The 22,781-nt window shown below is 37.4% G+C and overlaps 1 protein-coding gene across 1 annotated transcript in view; it reads right to left on the bottom strand.

Annotated features, from left to right (window-relative positions):
• Nucleotides 1–22,781, bottom strand: part of DAGLB (diacylglycerol lipase beta) — a 51,922-nt gene that overhangs the window by 11,280 nt on the left and 17,861 nt on the right. The window contains exons 3-6 of the mRNA XM_027874878.1: nucleotides 7,752–7,926; nucleotides 6,081–6,339; nucleotides 2,403–2,519; nucleotides 19–146 (exon numbers count right to left, since the gene is read on the bottom strand). Coding sequence (XP_027730679.1) covers nucleotides 19–146; nucleotides 2,403–2,519; nucleotides 6,081–6,339; nucleotides 7,752–7,926 — 679 coding nt within the window. The remainder of the gene's footprint in view (nucleotides 1–18; nucleotides 147–2,402; nucleotides 2,520–6,080; nucleotides 6,340–7,751; nucleotides 7,927–22,781) is intronic.

Genomic DNA, 22,781 nt, shown 5'->3' on the forward strand with positions numbered 1-22,781 from the left:
AGAAGTATGCTAACCTACCAATCACCGCCAATCCTGCAGAAACCTGTAAATGGATTTGTATAAATATAGAGAGGCCACCCATAAGCAGCTGCTGCAAACTGTATATAGTGGTGACAATTTTCCAATTCTGAATCCAAATCGGACTCCTAGAGAGGAGAAAAAAAAATTTCCATTTAGTTCAGTCAAATGCGGAAAATGCCAACACACAAAAGACCTGGGACTGATGTCAAACCCCTACAGTTCCATTCTTACAGTTTTATAACCACCTCTAACTAAAAATATATAAAAGATATGAACAAGCAAAGTGGCCCTCAAACAAAGACTGAGGCTAATACTTTTTCAGACTTTTTCAATATAGTGCAACAATAAGCCTTTAATAAACTTTCAAACTATCACTGATATTTTGCTGATTTTTCCCCTTATTCCTCTTTTTATTTAATATTATTTGTCATATGAGATGGCTTTCTAGGAGGGAAAAGGAAAGGAGAAATTGTGGTGATATAAAAAATAAAACAATGAAAATTTATTTTAAAAAAAGGTAGTATGGTATCCTAGCTCTTTTGCTATATTTACGACAAGACTAAAGCAGAAGGAAGGGACAAGTTCTAGGAGCTCCAGGTAAAGAGTCTGATGATACCAAAGATGTGAGGAATCACTAATGTCTCAGAAAGGGAAAGGGGAGAATGGATTTGAGTTCAACAAATCAGGAATAATAACAACAATAATAATAGTAGCTATAATTTACATAGCACTTACTATGTACCAGGCACTGTTGCTAAGCACTTTATAATTATTATCTCATTTGGTCCTCACAATAACCCTGAGAGGCAAAATGCTATTATGATCCCCATTTTACAGAGGAGGAATTGAGGCAAACAAAAGGTTAAATGAGCTACACAGCTAGTGTGTCTGAGGCCAGATTTGAACTCAGGTCTTCTGACTCCAGGTCCAGTGCTCTACTTTCTCACCTACCTGCTCCAACATGTAACATTAAGACTGGTTGCTACATTAACCCCTTCATGACGAAACTGTTCATTCCTGCCTATCAAAGAATATTTTCTAAGGGAAGATCCTCCATTGGAGTTATAGGAATCAATGTGACTGGTAGAATTCATTTTATAGAAATGTACATTATAAGCTAACCAACTTTGCTAGCTGCTATCTACATAAGCAATACAGACAGCATAGAGAAAATTAAAAAGCAAGCATGCTGTTATCTTTTTAGGATACTAACAGTCCTATAACCTTAAAACTAGAAAGAACCTTAGAAATTATCTAGTCTAACCCCTTCTTTCAGCAAATATGAAAACAGGTCAAACAACTCATAGTAGAGATGGAACTAGAACCCTGGTCCTCTTACCCCCAACGTCTTTTCTACTACACTACATTTCCTTTAACTCAGATTGTACCAACTCTTCCGTAAGAAGCATATTCATCTTAGAACACCACTGGTGAAAATCTCTCAAATGTTACCTGCTGAGGAAAAATAAGCAAAATGGATCAATGGCCTGAGAGCATACCTTATGAAGCTGGGGCCATCCACACTGTTCTACTTTCCCAGTTACCTTTTACAACATGACTGAAGCATGCTGAGAAAAGACAGATGAGCAGAATAGGGCTTTGCTTGATGCAAGAAGAGATGACTTTAGTCCACATGACAACCAATTTGACCTTCTCAAAAGTACAATTCAGGCTCTTCTCCTCTATCCCAAATTTATTATGAAAAGGTAAGGGCAAGGGAAGATGTCATTCTAAATAATTAAATTTACTTTTCAGTGACTGTGAAATGTAAGGTTGAGCTTATTTAATGAGAGCAAGATAATGAACACAGACTGGGCAATTTTCTTTTTTAAAAGAAAAAGATCATTTCTATGAAGAAAAACTATGCCATCATCAAGCAAGGAAAGTACACCAGCACACATAAACCAAACATAGTTCCATATGTTTCATTAGAAAGAGACTCAAGCTAAATGGTAGGAGGAACCTTATTAAATGGGAGGTAAAATGGGAAATTTCTCTGTCAGCTGTCAAAATTGAAGAGATGACTATGTTGCTACATAAGTTTTCTTCAGAATTATACTCATTATAGTGAACATTCACTTCTGAATTTAGGGTGATGTGAAAACACCTTAATTTGAATTACTTCAAACCATGTGCAATCAATAGAAGGTAATAAAATTAAATTTTTATTAAAGAAATACCTAAACTGCCAAAGAATATGTACACATGTGTGAATGTGCGAAATAACATCTTTTATTTTAAGAAATACAATCCAGTAAAAATATCACAGAAGATATTCTTTTGGTTTTCTGCTTGAAATATTGCAGAAAAGTATTTCCTATTAAACTTTAGCATATTTATGAATCTGTTCTGTAAAGCCATTTTGTCCAATGAAGACTTACCTGGGGGGCCACTAGGGAATGGTTTACAATTTCCTCAAGATCCTTTCTTTTCCTATCTTGCTGCTGATGGAGAAGGGTTAGACCTGCAGCTATATCGCTAGGCACGAGATCAGTGTCCTGCATACACAAAATAAAAATGCTTTGCATAAAAGCTGTAGAATCGCATTAAAATCCACATGTAAATTACATTTAAAAAAATCTACCTTCCTCTACACATACAGTCAAAAGACATATCAAATCTTTCAAAAATAAAAATATCGTTCCTCCTCCCCCAAGAAAAATCTAGAACTCTCATGACTGGAAAGCACAGAAAATTTCCTAATCTTTATTTTAATAACCAAGTGATTTAACTATCTTTGTAATCATCTTGTCAAGTTTAGAATAAAGGTAAACCCAGATGACAAAAAAGAAGACTTTCTTTGGTAGAAATAAGACTTTAAGGCAAATTTCTATAAAAATGAACTTTTCTTCATAAAGAATTGAAAGCTATATTAGAATGCTTTCCTCCTTGTGTCAGATCTTGTCTGAGGCTGTGCTTTATCTTGAAGAAAAGACACAGATAATGCAAAATTCCCTAAATCACCTCTATGCTCTGAGACCCCCAACAGCACAATTAATCTTACCCTAAAGAGTCTTTCTAATGCCCATCTCTCCACACTTTCCTGTAGTCTGCACATCACCAAATTAATATTCCAAAAGCACCCAAAAACATGCTTAACACACCCCTAAGCAAACACCTTAAATTGTTCCCCATTGCATAGTACAAATTCTTAACATTCAAGGCTTTCCACAATGTAACTTGACCTTATGTTTCCAGGCTTATCTCCTACTATATACTCCTGCCTACAAAAAACCTTCTGTTGCAGCCAAATAAGCAACACCATAGAGCAGAATAAGAGAAATGGACTCCAAATTCTAGAACAGAGAAGCATTCAAATTCTTGCAGCCTAAATGGGAAACTTACTTCAAGGATACTATTTAAGAAAATAATATTCCTTTCCTCAACTGATAAATGATCAAAAGGATATGAACAGGCAGTTTTCAGAAGAAGGAATCAAAGTTATCAACAGCCATATGAAAAAAAATGCTCTAAATCACTAACAATTTGAGAAATGCAAATGAAAATAACTATGAGGTAACCAACTCACATTTTTAAGATTGGTTAACATGACAAAAAAAGGAAAAAGACAAATGCTGCAGGGGATGTGGAAAAACAGGGAGACTAATGCACTGTTGGTAGAGTTATGAACTAGTCCAACCATTTTGTAAAACAATTTGGAACTCTGGCCAAAGGGTAGAAAACTGGGCATACCCTTTGACTCAGCAATACCACTACTACGTCTGTATCTCAAAGAGATCAAAGAAAAAGGAAAAGGACCTAGTTGTACAAAAATATTTATAGCAAGTCCTTTAGGGGTAGCAAAAAATTAGAAATTGAGAGCTTGCCCATCAACTGGGGAATGGCTGAACATGTTATAGCATATGATTGTGATGGAATACTACCGTGCTGTGAGAAATAACAAAGGGGATGGTTTCAGAAAAACCTGGGAAGACTTATATGAACTGTTACAAAAAGAAGTGGGCAGAACCAGGAGAACATTGTACATAATAACAGCAACCTGAAACGATAATCAACTACAAAAGCTACTCTGATTATTACAATGATCTCTGACAATTCCAAAGGATTCATGATGAAAAACTATTTAGAAATGAAACTCAAATGAATTAGAACTGAAAAACATTCAGAGAGAGAACTGATGTAGATGAAAACATATTTTTCAAGGAAAAGGGCCTGTGTGCACAAAAACATATTTATAGCAGCTCTTTTAGTGGTGGCAAAGAATTGGAAATTGAGGGCATGTCCATCAACCAGGGAATGGCTGAACAAGTCGTCGTAAAGAATACTACTGTGCTTTAAGAAATGATGAGAAGGGGGGCAGATAGATGGCGCAGTGGATAGAGCACCTGCCCTGGATTCAGGAAGACCTGAGTTCAAATCTGGCCTCAGACACTTAACAATTACTGGCTGTATAATCCTGGGCAAGTCACTTCACCCTATTGCCCCTCCCCCACCCCCCCCCACACAAAAAGAGTTAAAAAATGATGAGCAGGATATTCACAGGAAAACATGGAAAGACTCACATGGACTGATGCAAAGTGAAATAAGCAGAATCAGGAGAACACTGATACACAGTGACAGCAATATTGTATGATGAATAACTCAGCTATTCTCAGCAATGCAATGATCTAAGACAATTCTGTAGGACTTATGATGAAAGTTGCTGTCCATTTCCAGAGAAAGAACTGGTAGAGCCTGGATGCAGGTCAAAGATACTTTTTCTTCACTTTCTTTATTTTTCGTGTTTTTTTTTGTCTGTGTTTTCTTTCACAGAATGACTTACATGGAAATGTGTTTTACATGACTACACATGTATAACCTATGTCAAACTGCTTGCCTTCTCAATGGGAGAGAAGAGGCGAAAGAGAGAATTTGTAACTCAAAATTTGAAGAAAAAAATGTTAAAATTGTTTTTACATGTAACTGGAAAAAATAAAATATCAAATAAGATTTTAAAAAAGGAAGCGCTTTTTTTTTCACTTTATTTTTCTTGCAACATGGCTAGTATGGAAATGTGTTTTGCATGACCACATGTACAGTGGGTATCATGCTGCTTGTCTTCTCAATGGCGAGGGAAACGACTGGAGGTAAGGCAAGAGAGAGAGAATTTAGAACTCAAAATAAAAAATATGAATGTTAGAAATAAAAAAAAAAAAGATTCTTTTAGTCACTGCTGCTAAGGCTACTACATGTAGTTATGCCACAGGATAAACACTGAATCATCTAAATAACAGTAGAATCATTATTACACATGTAAACCCTGTTTACTGGCAGCTGCTCTGTAATCTTTGGAAAAATTTCTCCCCTTCCCCCCCTTCCCCAACTAACACAAATGTATATGAAGTGATATCTCCTTTATACTGACTATAATAGCTAGGTTTTTCTCGGGGGGAAAAAAACAAATTACGTGAAATTTTAAAATGCAAGTTTGATGTGAAAAGAAAATAAATATGCCCAAATGGCTCACTAAATATCTCTGGAAAAATTTACAATAATGCTATTCTCTACTACTACAGCCAACACAAGCTTTTCTTTCAAAATATAACATTTTCTTTCTTATCATATGATGTTAAAAAGCAAGCAGCACATGATTGTCTTCTCCTATCTTGGGGCAAGAAAGTTATTCTTCTGACAAAGGAATAGTTGAGTAGAGGATATATGTAAAAGAAACTTGTTTCTTGAATAAACGCGTGAATGTAAATAAAGGATTAGATGCTTAGTTATCTGATCTCATACTCTTTACACATGTTTTCATACCATAGAAAAATTTGGTCAAAATCTTATAGTTGTACTGAATCAATAGTTGTTACTGGTTAAGATAGCCTATTACACAAAAGTGATAAAACTTGAAAAATGTGTATTCCTGAAATCAGTGATTTCCTACAGTTCCTACATTAAGCTGGGAAGTACTAGGTGAAGTATTTCTCCCAAACAGAAAGTATATTCTCAAAGAGTTTTTTGGTATGAATAGGAAAATGGCTCATATCACAGAGTTCAGCTCTTAATATAAAAAGTATTTATTCCACCAGAAGAGAACAAATCAAATCCCTTCAGCTTACTGAAAAGTAGGTTGAGAAAAGCTCTGCCGTACTGGAAAAAGCAACTCGAGTGTGGTCATCTTTCCCAATGCAACAGCACATTAACTTGATCCTAGTTTCCCACACACTTCTTGCTGCTGTCTTGAGGCCATTCAATAGTTGGCTTGAATCATTAGTATCCAGGGGATCTGTACTGGAAGTAGAATAAGGAGACATTTTCCCCCCCAGTGGATCAAAGACAATAATAATGGTAACCACAGTAGAAGCGATGATTATCCAACTGCAAAACAGAGAGGAAAAAGCTTGGTGACCATGAGTCTTACACTCAAATAAAGAAAGCTATAGTTTTTACTCCTAGGAGTAAATTGTTCAACTTCTATTTATAGACATAGTGACTCTATCTGTAAAGATTATTCTTTAATACGGTATGTTTTTTAGACATTGAAGCAAGGAAATAACTGCATTGAAAAAAAATCAGTACTACATTAACCAAAACCAAACTTGAAAAAAGAGCTGAGATAAGTAAACAGAAAAAAAAAAATTCCAAAGAGAAACCAAGTGCTAATAGAGAAAGTAAAAGATTAAGCTTGAACACAGTCTTAGGGCTGTTCTCAGTTCTAATTCCACTACTGACTCTCTGTATGGCCTGGGTTAAGTACTTTACAAAGAAATAAAGGCATACAAGAATAAAGCCGGGAGGCTAACCTGGTCTCTCATAAGATATCTTGAAAATCCAGAAGGTACTGATTATAATTTACTTTGATTACTTCAGAAGGCAACATAATACAAAATGACTCTGTCACTACTAACTAGCTATGGTATGTTGGGCATTTTTTAGAAATCCTTTTTTTTTTGGAGGGGGGGGATGGTGGTAGCAGGGAATGAAGGGAAGAGAAGTCCAGTCTCCTTATCTTGCCTAGAATGGAAAAGGCACTCAAGGGGCTTATGTTAATATTGATCAGCATGTAAACTTTAACCCGATTCATTTTTCTTATCTGGGCTAATTTGCCCCTTAGTCTGATGGCCCTCCATTCCTGGGGGCTTTCTCTCCATATTAGTATAGGACTTAGTGTAGACACCTGACTGCCTTTAGCCTTTTTGCATCTCAGATTTCCCAACTCAGGCAGTCCAACAGCTTCAGTCTCTCCCTGGTAGCTACCATGCCCAGCACATTTTTTTTTTGAAATCTTTAAAACAACAAAGATATTAAACCAGCTGATCTTGAGGTCACTCTCAGAAATACACTTCTATGGTATGTTAATCAAGACAGACCCTAGTGCTATTTCCAAGTCATTATACTCAATTATATGACAATTTTTTGTCTTCTGCCTTAGTATCTGCCCTTAATATATAATTACTCTATTTTTTCCCCCTTTTTAAAAGAAGATAAAAGAAGATATACAAATCAGGGCATAGGGAACACAAAGCAGTGAAAATAAGCAAGCAGGAGGACAAGAGTATATTAATAAATGGAAAATGGCCTGTATAGGTTACAACCAGACACATGTGAACCTTTTAAAACCAAGTAATTCTTTGTGAACTCTATGATTTACCAAAGAAGGTTCTATTTCTAACCATGATTTAACAAAACTTCAGCACAAAATGTCAATAATAACCAGGAAGGCTCATTTACCCAAGTTTCAAATATGTTTCTTTCATCAAGAAACAAAAATAGAAGATAAAGGACATCACCTGACAATGACTGTTGCAATTATGGCATTCACAACTGTCTTATCACATTGAACACCACTGTCTGCTATCCAAGCTGCCCCCAGAGAAGCCCAGACCATCTCTGGCAAAAACAGCGCTAGACGAATATAAACCAGCTTGGGCATAGACTTCCGTGGTCCAGGATTACAAATGGTTCCTGAAATAGAGAGAATGTTTAAATAATTAACTCCAAAAAAGCTAAAAATATTTCATACAAATGTATACATATAACCAGCATATACAAAAATTAATTTGGAAAAGACAACCCTTGGCTATCTATATTTGTATACCAGTAACCTGAATACCTAACTTTGAGGAGAAATGAATGAGGTATAGTAAAATGGTTGCAAAAAAATCCTTAGAAGCTAGAGATATCTAGTACATTTGCTCTATATTTTAAAAAGTGAGTCAAAATCATCAGTAAAGAGAAATCTCTTGCAGTTACACAGTCCTCAATATGAACAAATGTGATCTTCATCTTCTAACCAGTTTCTAAAATTGCCCAACATTTTACTCATAAGCCTTCTCTGTTCTCTTTCTATAAAACAATTCAATTATTAATTACATCACTGATCTACGGAGCTTTGTACTTATACTTACATAAACAATTTGGGAAATTTATTACTAACTATAATACTCATCCAATTCAACACCTTTGCTCCTACACAGATGATGCTGATTGGGTCCACTACAATTTTATGTTACATAACCTCAACTGGGCCCTCACTACTGCTAGACAATTACACTATAGCTCACTTATCACTATCTCGCTCTCCACAGTGGTTTTCCCAAACCTTTTCATCCCTCTTCAAATCTCCTATGGCTTTTTCTCCCTCCACTCTCTCAGCAGACAACCTTGTCTTATGCAAGGGTGGGGAACCTGCAGCCTCAAGGCCACATGTGGCCCTCTACGTTTTCAAGTACAGCCCTTTCACTGAATCCAAACTTCACAGTTAATAAAAGGATTTGTTCTGTGAAGTTTGGATTCTGTCAAAGGGCTGCACTTGAGGACCTGAAGAACCACAAGTGGCCTCGAGGCTGCAGGTTCCCCACTGTGGATGTTTTACATAAAAATAATTGAGTTCATTCACTATCAATTCCCTCTTCTCCTCTTCCCCAACTCTTATCACTCTAGTGCCTTCTGCCACCCTACTCCTTCAACCCTACAGGGGTATACCACGTGATAAAGTGGTCTTACTCCTTAGCAAGGCTAACCCCTCTAACTTATTCAAATGATATGATTCCATTCCATTTCCTCCAAAAGACTGCCCCCTCTGTCATCCCCACTTTCACTTATTTTCAGTCTCTCCCTGTCTACTGACTCATTCCCTGCTGCCTACAAACACATCCATGTCTTCCCTATCCTGAAAAAACCCTCACTTCCATCCCCACTTATATTTGTCCTGTATCTCTTTTGCTCTTTGTAGCTAAATTCCTTGAAAAGGCTGTTTACAAAGGCTGTCTCCACTTTCTCTCCCCTTAGTCTTTTAACCCCTTACAATATGGCTTCCAACCTTACCATTCCACTAAAACTATTCATTCTAAAGTTACTAATGATCTCTTAGTTGCCAAATCCAATGGCCTTTTGTTAATCCTCATTCTCCTTGACCTCTCTGCAGCCTCTAACACTGCTGTTCATTCATTCCTCCTTGATACTCTTTTCTCTCTAGGATTTTGAGACACCACTCTCTCCTGGTTTTCCTCCTACCTATGTGACTGCTCCTTCTCTGGATCCTTTTCCAGATCACACCCTCTAAATGTAGGTGTCCCTCAGGGTTCTGTCCTGGATCCTCTTTTCTTCTCCCTCTATACTACTTCACCCGGTGATCTCATCAGCTCCCATGGATTTAATTACCATCTCTATGCTGATGAGTCTCAAGTCTATCTTTCCTGCCCCAATCTCCCTCTTCCAATCTTGCACCTCCAACTGCATTTCAGACACTTCAAACTAAATGACCTGTAGAAATCTTAAAATCAACATGTCAAAAACAGAACTCATCATCTTCTTCCCTAAAACCTCCCCCCACTCCTACCTTCCCTATCACTTTGAAGAGTAATATCATTCTCACAATCCCTTAGGCTCACAAATTACGAATTATCTTGAATTCCTTGATATATCTCCCAAACCCTGCCCCATGCTCACCTCCCATCCAATCTGTTGCCAAGGTCTGCCGATTTCACCTTTGCAACATCTCCCTTTCTCTCCTCTGACACTGACACTCCTCTAGTGCAGGCCCTCTTCACCTCATGCCTTGATTACTACAATTGTCTGCTAGTGGCCTCAAGTCTCTCCCCATTTCAATCTATCCTTCATTCAGCCACTAATCCAATTTTTCTAAAACTTAGGTTTGATCATGTCACTTCCTTACTCAATAAACTCCTATTGCTTCCTATTACCTCCAGAAGCAAACACAAAATGCTCTATTTGGTATTCAAAGCCCTTCCATAACCTAGCCCCCTCCTACCTTTCCAGTGTTCTACTTTACTTCCCAACATGTACTGTTCAATCCAGTGATACTGGCCTCCTGGCTATACCATGAACAGGATACTCCATCTCTCAACTCCAAGCATTCTCTCCTCTCCCACCCCTGGTATGCTAGGGAACTACTCCAATTCAACCACTGACTTCCTTGGCTTTCTTTCAGTCCCAATTAAAATTTCACTTTCTAGAGGAAGTCTTCCCCAACCCCTCTTAATTCTAGTGCCTTCATTCCGTTACTTATCCTGTATATAGCTTGCTTGGTATATATTTGTCTGTATGTTATCTCCTCATCAGATTACAAGCTTCTTAGGGGAAAAGACTGTCTTTTGCCTCTTTTTGCATCCCCAGCACTTAGCATAGTGTCTGGCACATGGCAGGTTGATTGACCAATTGACCATCCAAATGAAATAAATATGCCAAATAATTTAAGTTTAAAGGAAACAAATTTTAAGTATATAAACAATTTTAAGTACCTAAAATACAAAGAATTATTTGATAGAATTGAAAATATCTTCCTGACAACTACAGTATGTTTTCTTTCAAAAGTTAGATCACTTTACAGTTGTATTTCAAATTCTGTTCCTTTCTTAGCTTAAATGACATTGTTCTCTTCCTAGTTTTCTCCCTCTACCTTGTCTCAGCCAGCTCTTATTTGCTAGAGGATCATTCTTCATCTCCTAGCCCCTTTACCACATGTGTCACTCAAAGTTCTGCCCTGGTCCCTCTTCTCTTTTTATAATCTTTCTACTTGATGAACTCATCAACTCCCATCAATTCAATTATAATTTCTATGCAAATGAGCCTCAAATTTTAGTATCCATCCCTAATCTTTTTCCTGAACTCCAGTTTCACATCACAAATTCTTTGATGGACATCTCTACCTGAACATACTATCAGTATACCAGGGATAATGAATTAAGACCAACAGGAATCATCTACTCCAACCTCCTCATTTTACAGATGAAGACACTAAATCCTGGAAAGGTTAAATGATTTGCTCAAGGTTACACAAGTAGTAAGCAGCAGAGCCAGAATGACTGAAAATGCCTTCCATCAGGTTCCATTTTGTTTGCTGTTATGTTTTCAAAAGTGTGAAAATTTTTGTTCAAGTGATCTCCATTGCAGTGATGTATGCATGCACATATATATATATATATATATATATATACACACACACACACCTATATATACGCATAAGTATAAAAAAATCAGATGTAGCTGTACAGATATTTAGCTTGCCAGCCGCTAGAGGGAAACAGAGGATAATACTTGTTCAGGAAACAGATTGTGTCCTAAAGTGGCTAACTGGCATCTTAGGAAATACAGTAATAAAATCAACAGCACAATGGATGTGAAAGGACAACTAATACTATTAGTTGTTCAGTCACTTCAGTTGTGTCCAGTTCTTTGCTGTCCAACTCCCATTTGGAGTTTTCTTGGCAAAGATGCTGGAATGATTTGCCATTTCCTTCTCCAGCTCAATTTACAGATGAGGAAACTGAAGCAAACAGGATTAAGTGACTTGCCCAAGATCACACAGCTAGTACGGGTCTAAGGCTGGATTCTAACTCAGGTCTTCTTAACTCTAGGCCTGGCACTCTATCTATTGTGGTACCTCACTGCCCCTAATACTACTACCAGTATCACATTAATGAGATAATTAGCAAATATGAAAACATGAGAAGCAGGTTTTTGTTGATGAAGGTTCACGGGGATTTCTTCTTTTTTTTTAATTGAAGTTGAGAGGAATTTCTTTTTTTTTTTTTAAAGTGTCATAATAAATTTCATTTTCACACTCACAATGAAAAGAATCAGCCTACATGCTGGCACTGTGCAAGCCTCTGAGGGAATAAATTCAAAGAATGAAATGATCCCTACTCTCAGAGCTAATATTCTAATGTAGTACAAGTACATATGCATGTATAAGGATAAGGAAAGGGGACCGGACCTGTGATTTCACTGGTGTATCAGGAACTCCTTAGTGAGGAAACTCCATGGTTTCCACAGTCCCATAGTAAAGAAAATCCCTAGTGAGGAACCCACCTATGTTACATGTTATGGTTTAAGAGAGTTACCTAGAGGTAAGTTATTTGCTTAGGGTCACAGAGGCAGTAGATATCTTCCTAGCTTAAGGCTGGCTCTTTATCTACTATGTCTTGTTGCCTCTGTATATAAGAAATAAAAGAATAAATTCTAATAAATGCAAAATAGAAAAGAAAGGTACTAACATTTGGAGAAGGGAGGGAGTAGGTGAGGAAAGGCTTCATGTAAAAGGTGGGGCTTGAGATTTGAAAGAAGAGGAATTCTGTGAGGTCAAGGAGAGAAGGTGCATTCTGGGGATAGGGAGTGGCCAGTGTAAAAAGTACAGAGCTGAGAGATGGAGTGCTGAGAACAGAGGCCAGTTTGGTGGAATCACAAGAGTATAGGAAGGTGTCCCATTGAGGGATGTCCAATGAGGTTATAAAAACAGGTTGGGCCAGGTAACAAAGAGCTTTAAAAGCTAAAAAGAGGAGTTTCTATTTTATCCTGGAAACAGGATAGAGCAAAAACTGAGCAGAAGAGTGACATGGTCTGAGATGTTCATGGGTGAAACAATTTAAGAGCTATGAGAAGAATGGCCTAGGGAAAGACTTAAGGCAGAGAGATAAATTAAAAGGTTGTTGCAATTATCAAGGACTGAGGGAGTGATGGCATGAGAACCCCTCTAATTCTCAGTTCTTTCTCAATCATTTTTGCTCTGACATCACTGTTCTCCCTCCTAAAAGTAACTAAATTTAACTCCACAGTCTCCTCTACTCTTGGCCTTGTAACTCATGGCCATTCATTCCGAGTCAAACAACAGCCATGGCCAATCATCCAATTCCTATGCTATCGTTCACATGCTTTTTGAAAGGCAGTGGAAACAAGACAAACAACTTCACTGACTAGATACACTACAAATTCATGTTATACACTTCAGTGGGACCCACACTACAGCACTATTTCTCCCTAATTGATTCTCTACTTCAATCTCCACGAAAGCTACCTTCTTTGCACTCAAACTTCCCAATATCTCTCCCTCCCTGTACTCTCAGCTGAGAACCTGGCCTCTTAAGTGGCTGAGAAAATTGAGGCCATTCTCTGTGACCTCCTTCTACTCCCCTTTTCTTCATCTCAAAAAACCTTTGACATCGACTTTCTCCTCTCTTCACCTAGTCTCTAATAAGGAAATAAGGTCCTTCTCCTTATAAAGTCCAACTCCAAAGAAGTACCCTTGACTCCACACACACACACTCCATTTTCTCCAGATTGACAACTCAATTCATTCCTCCCCTCTCTCACTAATCTTCAACCTCCAGGTTCTCTACTGATTCCTCCCCTATTGCTTTCAAATATGACTAAAGCTCTTCAATCTTTTAAAAAAAAAATCTTCACTACACACTATGATCCCTAAGCTATATCATGTTCCCTTTCACAGCTAAACTTATTAAAAAAAATATACTAGTTGCTCCCATATTCTGCTCTCTCTGTCTCATTCCTCAACCATTTGCAATCTGACTTCCAACCTTAGGTGCTCTTTCCAAAATTACCAATTATTTTTAATTGCCATATTTGATGGTCTCTTTTCAGTCCTCATCTCATTCTTGACCTCTCTGCTCTATTAGACACTGCTGACCTCCTCAACACTCCAGCCTCTCTGGGGTTTTGTGACACAACTTTCTTTCTACTTGCCTGACTGGTCTTCAGTCTCCTTTGCTAACTCATCATTCATATCACACCTCCTGTCAACGTTCTTTAAGGCTTTGTCCTGGACCCTCTTCTCTTCTCGGTCTATATTTTCTCAAAGTGACTTCATCACGTTCCAACACGTTCCATGTTTAGTTATTATCTCTGTTGATGACTCAACTGCTATGCAGCTGTAGTTCTCTGCAATCTTCAGTCCTATATTACAAGTTGCCTACTGGACATCTCAAACTAGAAGTTCTAGAGACATTTCAAACTCAACAAGTCCAAAACTGAAATCATTACCTTCCCTCCCTCTAAGCAAACCCTCCTCTCCTCTTCCAAACTTCTCTATTTCTGTCAAAGGTACCATCATATTTCCAGTCTTTCAGGTTCATAATTTCAGAATTATCCTTGACATCTCACTCTCCCTCATCCCAAAGAGGCAATCAGTGGCCATATTTTGCCATTTCCATCTCTTGTATCCAACTCCTCTTACTCACACAGCCACCATCTTTGCTCAAGCCCCCAAATCTAGCCGAGACTATTGTGACAACCTCCTAATTGGTTTATCTGCCTTGTTTCTCCCCACTTCAGTCTATCCTCCTCACTAGCTGCCAAAGTGATTTTTCCTTGCTCATTGATTTGACCATGCCACTCCTCTACTCAATAAACTCCTCTGCCTACCTACTGCCTCTTCAATAAAACAGATGCCTCTGTTTAGCTTTTAAAGCCCTTGAAAACATGGCCCTAACCTGTTTTTCCAGCTTCATTATATATTATTCTCCCCACCACAATCTGTGATCCAGACAAACTGGTCTTCTCTCTTGTTCCTCATACATGATACTCCACAGTCTATTCTCCACCCCTTTCAAGCTAGCCATGCTCTATGTCCAAAGTACACTTTCCTCCTCCCATGTGCCTCACACAACCCTCTTCTTCTAGACAGAGGTCAAGAATTACTTACTACATGAAACCTTTGCTTATCCAAAATGCCACTGCCCTCTCTCCCTAACTACTTGTATTTACTTTATATACATGTGTGTATTTGTCTCTGCCTTTAAAATGTTAAGGTCCTTAAGAGAAAAAAGTTTCATTATTATTTGTAAGCTTGATGCATGGCATATAGTTGGCACTTAACAAATGCTTACTGATTGCATTAATATTTATCAGTGTCTAATAGGATTAAGAACAAATGCTCAAGTCAAAATACAAAACAGAAAAATATTTTATCAAAATTCTTCTCTATTCCGATGGTAGGATTCCATAATCAAACGTAAGAAATGAAGTGTGGTTATTTTTTCTTTATCTCAACTTGGGATTTTCTCAATTAAATCTTTATAGGCAGCAAGACAGAATACATCTGAGTCTTCTTTTATTCCAAAAACATTAATCAGGTTGTGTCTTTTTTGAGAACCATATACAGATCCAATTTTTAAAAACTGGACAAGACAGAGGTACTTTTATTAAATTAAAATCTTAAACACAAAACTGTTGGTAAAAAGTGATAGAGACTTAATTACTCCAAAAGGTATTTGCCATAAGATAAAAATTTGTTTTTGTTTTTTTTTAATTCATGCTTACAAATTTATCATGGATGTCTGTTTTGGAGGACTTAATTACTCCAAAAGGTATTTGCCATAAGATAAAAATTTGTTTTGTTTTTTTTTAATTCATGCTTACAAATTTATCATGGATGTCTGTTTTGGAGAAGTGAAGTAATGAGCTATATTAAGGGCTGCCTTTCAATTCAAATGACTCAAGTTAATTACTAGAACAGTTTAATCACAAATCCTATGAAATAAGACAGTAAATTATCTGTATGGAAGATACAGTGATCCTAAATTTTCTGTTCAGTGTATACAAAATTAATTTGATTTCCTTTCTAAAATTATCATAGGTATATCAAACTAAAGGCAGTAATAGTTAAACTGAAAACAAAAAACAAAAAACAAACAAACAAAAAAAAAACTAACCCAAACAGGCATTTGAATTTCCAGTTAAGATGGTGTGATAAATCCTGGAGGACCCCAGCACTCTCACAAATACTACAGTAAAATTCTAAAAATGTGCCAGAAGAAAGAATAATTAAAAAAAAAGGAAAAGAAAAATTATAGTTAAGTTCCTTCATCTTGTAAAGGACTGCACAAAAAAAAATGTAAAAAACTTGAAGAAGCTATGAGCAGAGCCACAGCAGGAGAAAGAACTGGCACAGTATCCAAGCAACCAGTGCCAGGGCCCCAGCAGGAGCACAAAAACCACAAATCCTGAGAATCCTGAAGAAGGCCCTTGCCCAGAACAATCTACAACAGGAGTCAAGAAATTAGGGCCCACCGAAAGCAGGCTAGCCACCTGTTTAGAACACAGCCACACTCATTCCTATGGCTGCTTTTACAACAGCAGAGGTGAGTAGCTGTAATGGAGACAGAGACTGAATGCATGTGGTGCTTTTATCATTTCACACAGCTGCTAGGCAGTGACTAAGGCAGGCCTGCACACCTTGCTGCCCTACAGGCTGCTTACTATACACCAAAGGATTTTTTTTTTTTTTTACATACAAAAGATGCCTTCCTCCACATTTTTCAGAGGTGCAAAACGGGAGGGCTTTAAGCAGGCCGCAGGCTACAAGTTGTGCAGGCCTGGACTAAGGTATAACTTCACAGTGTTTCAAATAACACATATTATTGCCCTATTGCAAAATTTTCGGTTTTTTGCTACCAGTGCATATGCATCATATCAAAATAAGAGAAAAAAAAAACTTTTATTATAATTTTTTGAGTTCAGCGCCAAGACTGAAAATTTTCTGAATGAGACCACCCTGAATCATCTTTATGGAACAACTGAATGGCTTTGAAAATTAGCTTTAGCTGTAAACTTGATAACGTTTCTTACTGAATTCAACGTAAAATTATATGGCAAAACAGCTCCCAGAAGCAAAACTTACACTACAATAAAGTCAACTGCACAACAATTAACACTGTCTGAATCACAAGTAATGTCAAGTGGCTTTATATACTTCCTATGTTATCAAAAGTTAAAGTAAGATCTCCCATATGATTTGCAGCAGATATATTTTCTGAGTTCAAACTACAGATACAGTAGCACTTTTGGGAACTTGCTGCAAACACAAAAGAAATTTCCATATTTCAAAATACATTTAACTATGTAGCTGAGGAGCTTCAACCTAACCTTCAAACGGAAGTCAGCTACAACATAATAAGGGAATGCTACAAGGCAAATACAAAAATAATCTAATAATTCTAAAAATGCTTTCCAACTGGTGAATGTGCTCAATTAAATTCATATGCTTGAGGACTGATTATCAATATTTGGCAGTACCTAATGGTGTGAAAAGATACTTTCAAAGATGAAATATGTAAAATCTCATCATAGATCTGCATTAACAGATGAATATCTGCAATTGATTTTGAGGATAAGGAACACTAATTCTGAACTTCAATTAAGCAAAATGTTATTCCCCCCCCCAAAAAAATATATTTTTCTCATTAGTAGACCTGTATTGCAAAATTTTTACTTTTAATTTTGGGCCACAAAATTCCAATCTGTAACATAAGTCACTGAGAAAGAGCTCTGAACATGATCATTTATTAGGGAAATCAGTGGTCCCTAATCATTTGAGTAGATCTTCCTCAGAGTCAGGGACTCCTCTGTTTGAGGAAAAATTACTTTTATTGCCATTGAGGGAGTATAAGAAATAGAATGAGGTGGTACAATTCCATGATTGGTCAATTCCAGAATAGAAGAAATCTTATGGTTGACTAAGGGAAATGTCCATCAATCACAACCACTTTGTTAACAGGCCTTTCACAGGTCATTAACTCAGGCTAACTGCAGGCCATCTCAGCAAGGACTTTCCAAAAGTTGTTAAGACCCTGCACATCTCAGGATTTTCCACAGGTCAAAAGACCCTGGGGTTTGACCAACAGTATCCTGGGGTCCAAGGAAGTTGTGGTTTTAAAGCCAAGGCCACTAGGGAGTGGGGTGGTAGGGATTCACAGGGGTAAAGAAGCAAATGAACCTTATTTCAAGAACGACACTGGGAGTGTAAGAACCGCCATCAATGCAATAACCTATCATGAAGAATGATGATGAATCATGTTTTCCACCTACTGGCAGAAAAGTGATGGATGAGAAATGCATAATGAAACACGTTTTCATACACAGCTACTGTATGAATTTGTTTTGTGTAACCATACTTATTTGTTACACAAAAAAGTTTTTATCTTTCTCTTGGAAAGGGACTGAGAGGACAGTGATAGTGATACCAATTAAAAAGAAAAAGACAACTCTGGCTGACCACTCCGCCCAAAACCACAGTAAGGTAACAGCACTTTGGCCCTGCTACAATGCCTCAATTCAGGAACTAAGACTACAGAAATCACTATACAGAAAACATAATCATCATAAGGAATTATTAAAAATCCAGAGATACCGGAAAATCCAATCTAGAAAGTGAATCCACAACAACTGAAATCAAACAAAAAGATAAAAAGGATTTTCCACAGGGACTACATGAATACATGGAAGAAATGACAACAGATAAAAAAATAAAGCTCTGGAGAACAGAAATGGAGGGAGAGAATAGCTTAAGATGGAAAGTGGTGAATCTTACCCAAGTAACAAACTCCCTGAAAATTAAAAGACCAAATTGAAATCAATCGCTGCATAGGACAAAAAGAAATACAAGGGAAAAAAATCATAAAATTGAAAAATAGAAGAAAATATAAGGCATATGCTATCAAAAACAACTAACCTAGAACACAGGTCAAGAAAAGACAATTTAAGAATCAGACTCCCTGAAAACTATGATTTAAAAAAAAAGAGCTAGACACTATATTCCTTTCTAAAAAAAACTTCTATTAAATTTTATTCTTTTACAGTTAACAGGCATTATCTTCTCTCCCGCTTGGCTGGGGGGGGGGGGCGGGACACAAACTAAAATGCTCATAACAAAAGGCATAGAGGAAGGGAAACCAGTCAAGATAGCAGAGTAGAAGGAAATAGTACAACTCAACTTCTCTAACAAATATCTAAAAAGAGCACCAGAGCAGTGATTAAGAATTCTAAGAAGAAAGAACAGTGGTCATCGTCCCAGTTCAAGACCACAAATTTGACCCACAGGCTAGTGACCAGGCCAGCAAGTGAGGAAGAAAGCTAGAGTGAGATCGTGGAGTAGACCCCATTAGTAGAAAATGACCACAGTGATGTAGAGCCCTGAGAGATCTCAGACTCAACCACTAGATGTAGAATGAGTACAAACAGCTAATGCTATAGTCCAAAAAAGAGAATGTAGACTCATCCCCAAGAGAAAAGGGCTATCTATGCTGCTGCTCTGACTCCAGAGAAGCTCTTGACCCTAGATGTAACCCAGAGGACAAAACAGAGCCTAAGCTCTGTTCCCCTGACTTAGAGGAGATGCAAAAATTCACTATGATCAGGTTGGATTTATACAAGGAATATAGAATTGGTTCAATATTAGGAAAACTATAAACATAACTGTTTATGTTAATAAGCATGACAAAAATCATATAAGTATAACATTTATTTGTCAAAAAAAAAATTTGGAAATATAGGAATAAATGGACCATGGCCTTAACAAGGTAAAAAGTATATATCTCACACCAAGAGCCAGTACTGTATGCAACAGGGATAAACTAGAATCCTCTCCAATAAGATCAGCTGTAAATCAAGAAAGTCCATTGTCACTACTACTATTTGATATAGCCTTAGGAAGGAAAGCTATAGTGACAAGACAAGAAAAAGGAAGTTAAAGGAATATACGTAGACAAAGACGCAGCAAAATTATTGCTTTGTGCAGATATGATAGTGTGTTCAAGACCTCGAAGAGTCAACTAAAATTAACTGAAACAAGAACTTTAGCAAAGTTACAAGGATGTAAAATATATCCACAAAAATCATCAGCATTTTTGTAAATCACCAACCAAATACAGCAAGAAAAGATAGAAAGACAAATGCCATTAAAATAACTACAAAATGTACAAAATACTTGGGAGTCTATTAACACATACAAAAATATATGAAAACTACAAAACATTGTCTACAAAAATAAAGACAAGACTGACATTATATGTCATGTGCACTCCAACTCACTGACAAAGAAGGTTGGGAGAAAGGTTATATTTTCACATCTTGGTCGCTAAGACAAATAGAAGATCTCAGGGTAGACTGGTTCTATTCTGGTGGTTTTAGAAAGGGAAAAGGAAAAAAAAAAGTAAAAGGAATACAGTATTGTGAAAAGGAGGAAAGGGGTGGAACTTATTATTTCTCATAATAGGAATGCTCAAGAAGAAGAGTATACACCAAAGGGCTATAAAACTGTGCATACCCTTTGATCCAGCAATACCATGTCTACGTCTGTATCTCAAAGAGATCATAAAAACGGGAAAAGGACCCACATGTACAAAAATACATACAGCAGCTCCTTCTGTGGTGGCAAAGAACTGGAAATTGAGGAGATGCCCATCAATTGGGGAATGGGTGAGGAAGTTGTGGTATATGAATATAATGGCATACTATTGTGCTATAAGAAATGATGAGCAGGCAGACTTCAGAAAAACCTGGAAAGACCTGTATGGTCTGATGCTGAGTGAAGTGAGCAGAACCAGGAGAACACTATACACAGTAACAGCCATGTTGTGTGATGACTAGCTTTGATAGACTTAGCTCTTCTCAGCAATGCCAGGATCTAAGACATCTCCAAAAGTCTCATGGAAAATGCAATCTATATCCAGAGAAAGAACTATGGAATTGGAATGCAGATCAAAGCATACTATTCGCTCTTTTTCTTCTTCTGTTTTGTTTTGTTTCTTCTTTCTTGCGGTTCCTCCTATTGGTTCTAATTCTTCTTTACAATATGACTAATGTGAAAATACGCTTAATAGGAATGTATATGTAGAGCCTATATTAGATTGCACACTGTCTTGGGGAAGGAGGCAGAGAAAATTTAAAACTCAAAAGCTTATGGAAGTGATTGTTGAAAACTAAAACTAAAACTAAATTAATTAAAAAAAAGAAAAAAGAGTATACAAACATGGAAGAAGTGGGTATCAGATGAATCTAAATTTTATCTGAAAAATTTTATTTGAAAGGAAAGTTAAGCATATATTTTCATGCACAGGCATACATATACACACACAGAGAAACAAACAGGCAAAGAGTTTGGTGTAAAAACACAAAATTCTCTCAATAGGGTTAACAGGCAAGGATAGGGAGAGGTGGGGTTCAGGGGGAGTATTAATGCCAGGGAAGGAATAGTTGTAAGCAAAATAAACCAACTTCAGAGGGTAGATTCTAAAAAGCAAATTAAAATAAGAAAAAAAAGAAAAGGTAAAAACCATGATCAGGATATGGGCTAAGGAAGGAAAGGTGAGAGCAGAAGAGAAGTAAATCAGTTATAAATGATTAGGTTCTATTGGTGGTGGTTGTTGTTGGAGGCAATGGGGTTAGGTAACTTGCCCTGGATCACACAGTGTCTGAGGCCGCATGTGAACTCAGGTCCTTCTGACTCCAGGGCCAGTGCTCCATCCACTGCACCGCCTAGCTGCCCCATAAGTGACTAGTAATGATCACATTTCTTCTCCATTACCACCTTATTCTTTACTGTAAAGTCACGGTGAGTAATTTTTCCAGTCCAAGGTGGCTTAGGGAGAAACACTGAGAAACCTGCCAACATTGGAGATGGAGACTGAGACTAGCTAAAGGCATGCTTCAAGGACTAGATAGAGTTCAAGGACTGATAAAGAGCTGAGACTGGGCACTAGGGCAGAATCGTAGGAAATCTCTGAAATAGTGCAAGGTACAAGAGTGGGTGCCATCTGGCAGCTCTGTTGCCCACTACACAATTCTGAGTTACACGTCAAGGGCAAAGAGCTTATGTCCTAGCAAGGAACAAGCTCCTGAAGCAAAAGTTAGCTGCGTGGCTCTGACTGCAGGAGCACAGCAGAGACTCAGTTCTATCCTACAGACCAGTGTGGAAGTCTACATCAGAATAACCAGGGCAGGAGTCCCAGACCAAAAGGAAGCCTGCAGTCCAGTTACTGTAGGAGGCTTAATAACGGCTGAGTCCTACAGCAGTAGACTGAAATTCCTAACCAAGAACAAACCACTAGACCCAAACCTGGCTCAGGAACTTGCAGTGCTCAGACCAGGAGTGCAGTGAGCAGACTTTGCTCTGGATCACATTACTTTGGGATAAATGAAAGCTTATAAATCTCTAGCTGTGAAAGCAGCAAAAAGACATAAGAAAACGGAAGCTCCACTTCTGTGGGGTATGTCTACATCTCCCAAAAGGGCAAAAAGTCTAGCACTAACATTAAATTCAAAGTCAAGAATTAGGCTGGAAGAACGATCAAACAAACAAAAAAGAATCCCACCATAAAGAACCATTATGGCAAGAAGGAACACAAACCAAGGAGAAGAAAAAGATGCGAAAACATCGACAAGCAAAGTCTAAAAGAAAAATGCAGCTTTCACACAAGTCCAACAAAAATTCTTAGAAGAGCTAAAAAAGAAATGTGTTTTCTTTTTAAGAACTAGAAAAATGAACACAAAGGGAAAAAAATGGCAAAAGAAATCTAGAGCTGGGTAACAAAGTTAGAGAACAGCTTGGAACAAAAGATACAAAACTTTATTGAATAACTCATTGAAAATTATAATTAACCAAATAGAAGCTTATACAACAAGGGGGGGACGACGACACTTAAACCTCATTCTCATCTGAACTAGTTAAAGGAGGGAAGAACACACACACACACACACACACACACACACACACACACACACACACA

This window comes from Vombatus ursinus, unplaced genomic scaffold, assembly GCF_900497805.2.
Source record: "Vombatus ursinus unplaced genomic scaffold, bare-nosed wombat genome assembly UNPS02014807.1, whole genome shotgun sequence".
NCBI lineage: Eukaryota > Metazoa > Chordata > Mammalia > Diprotodontia > Vombatidae > Vombatus > Vombatus ursinus.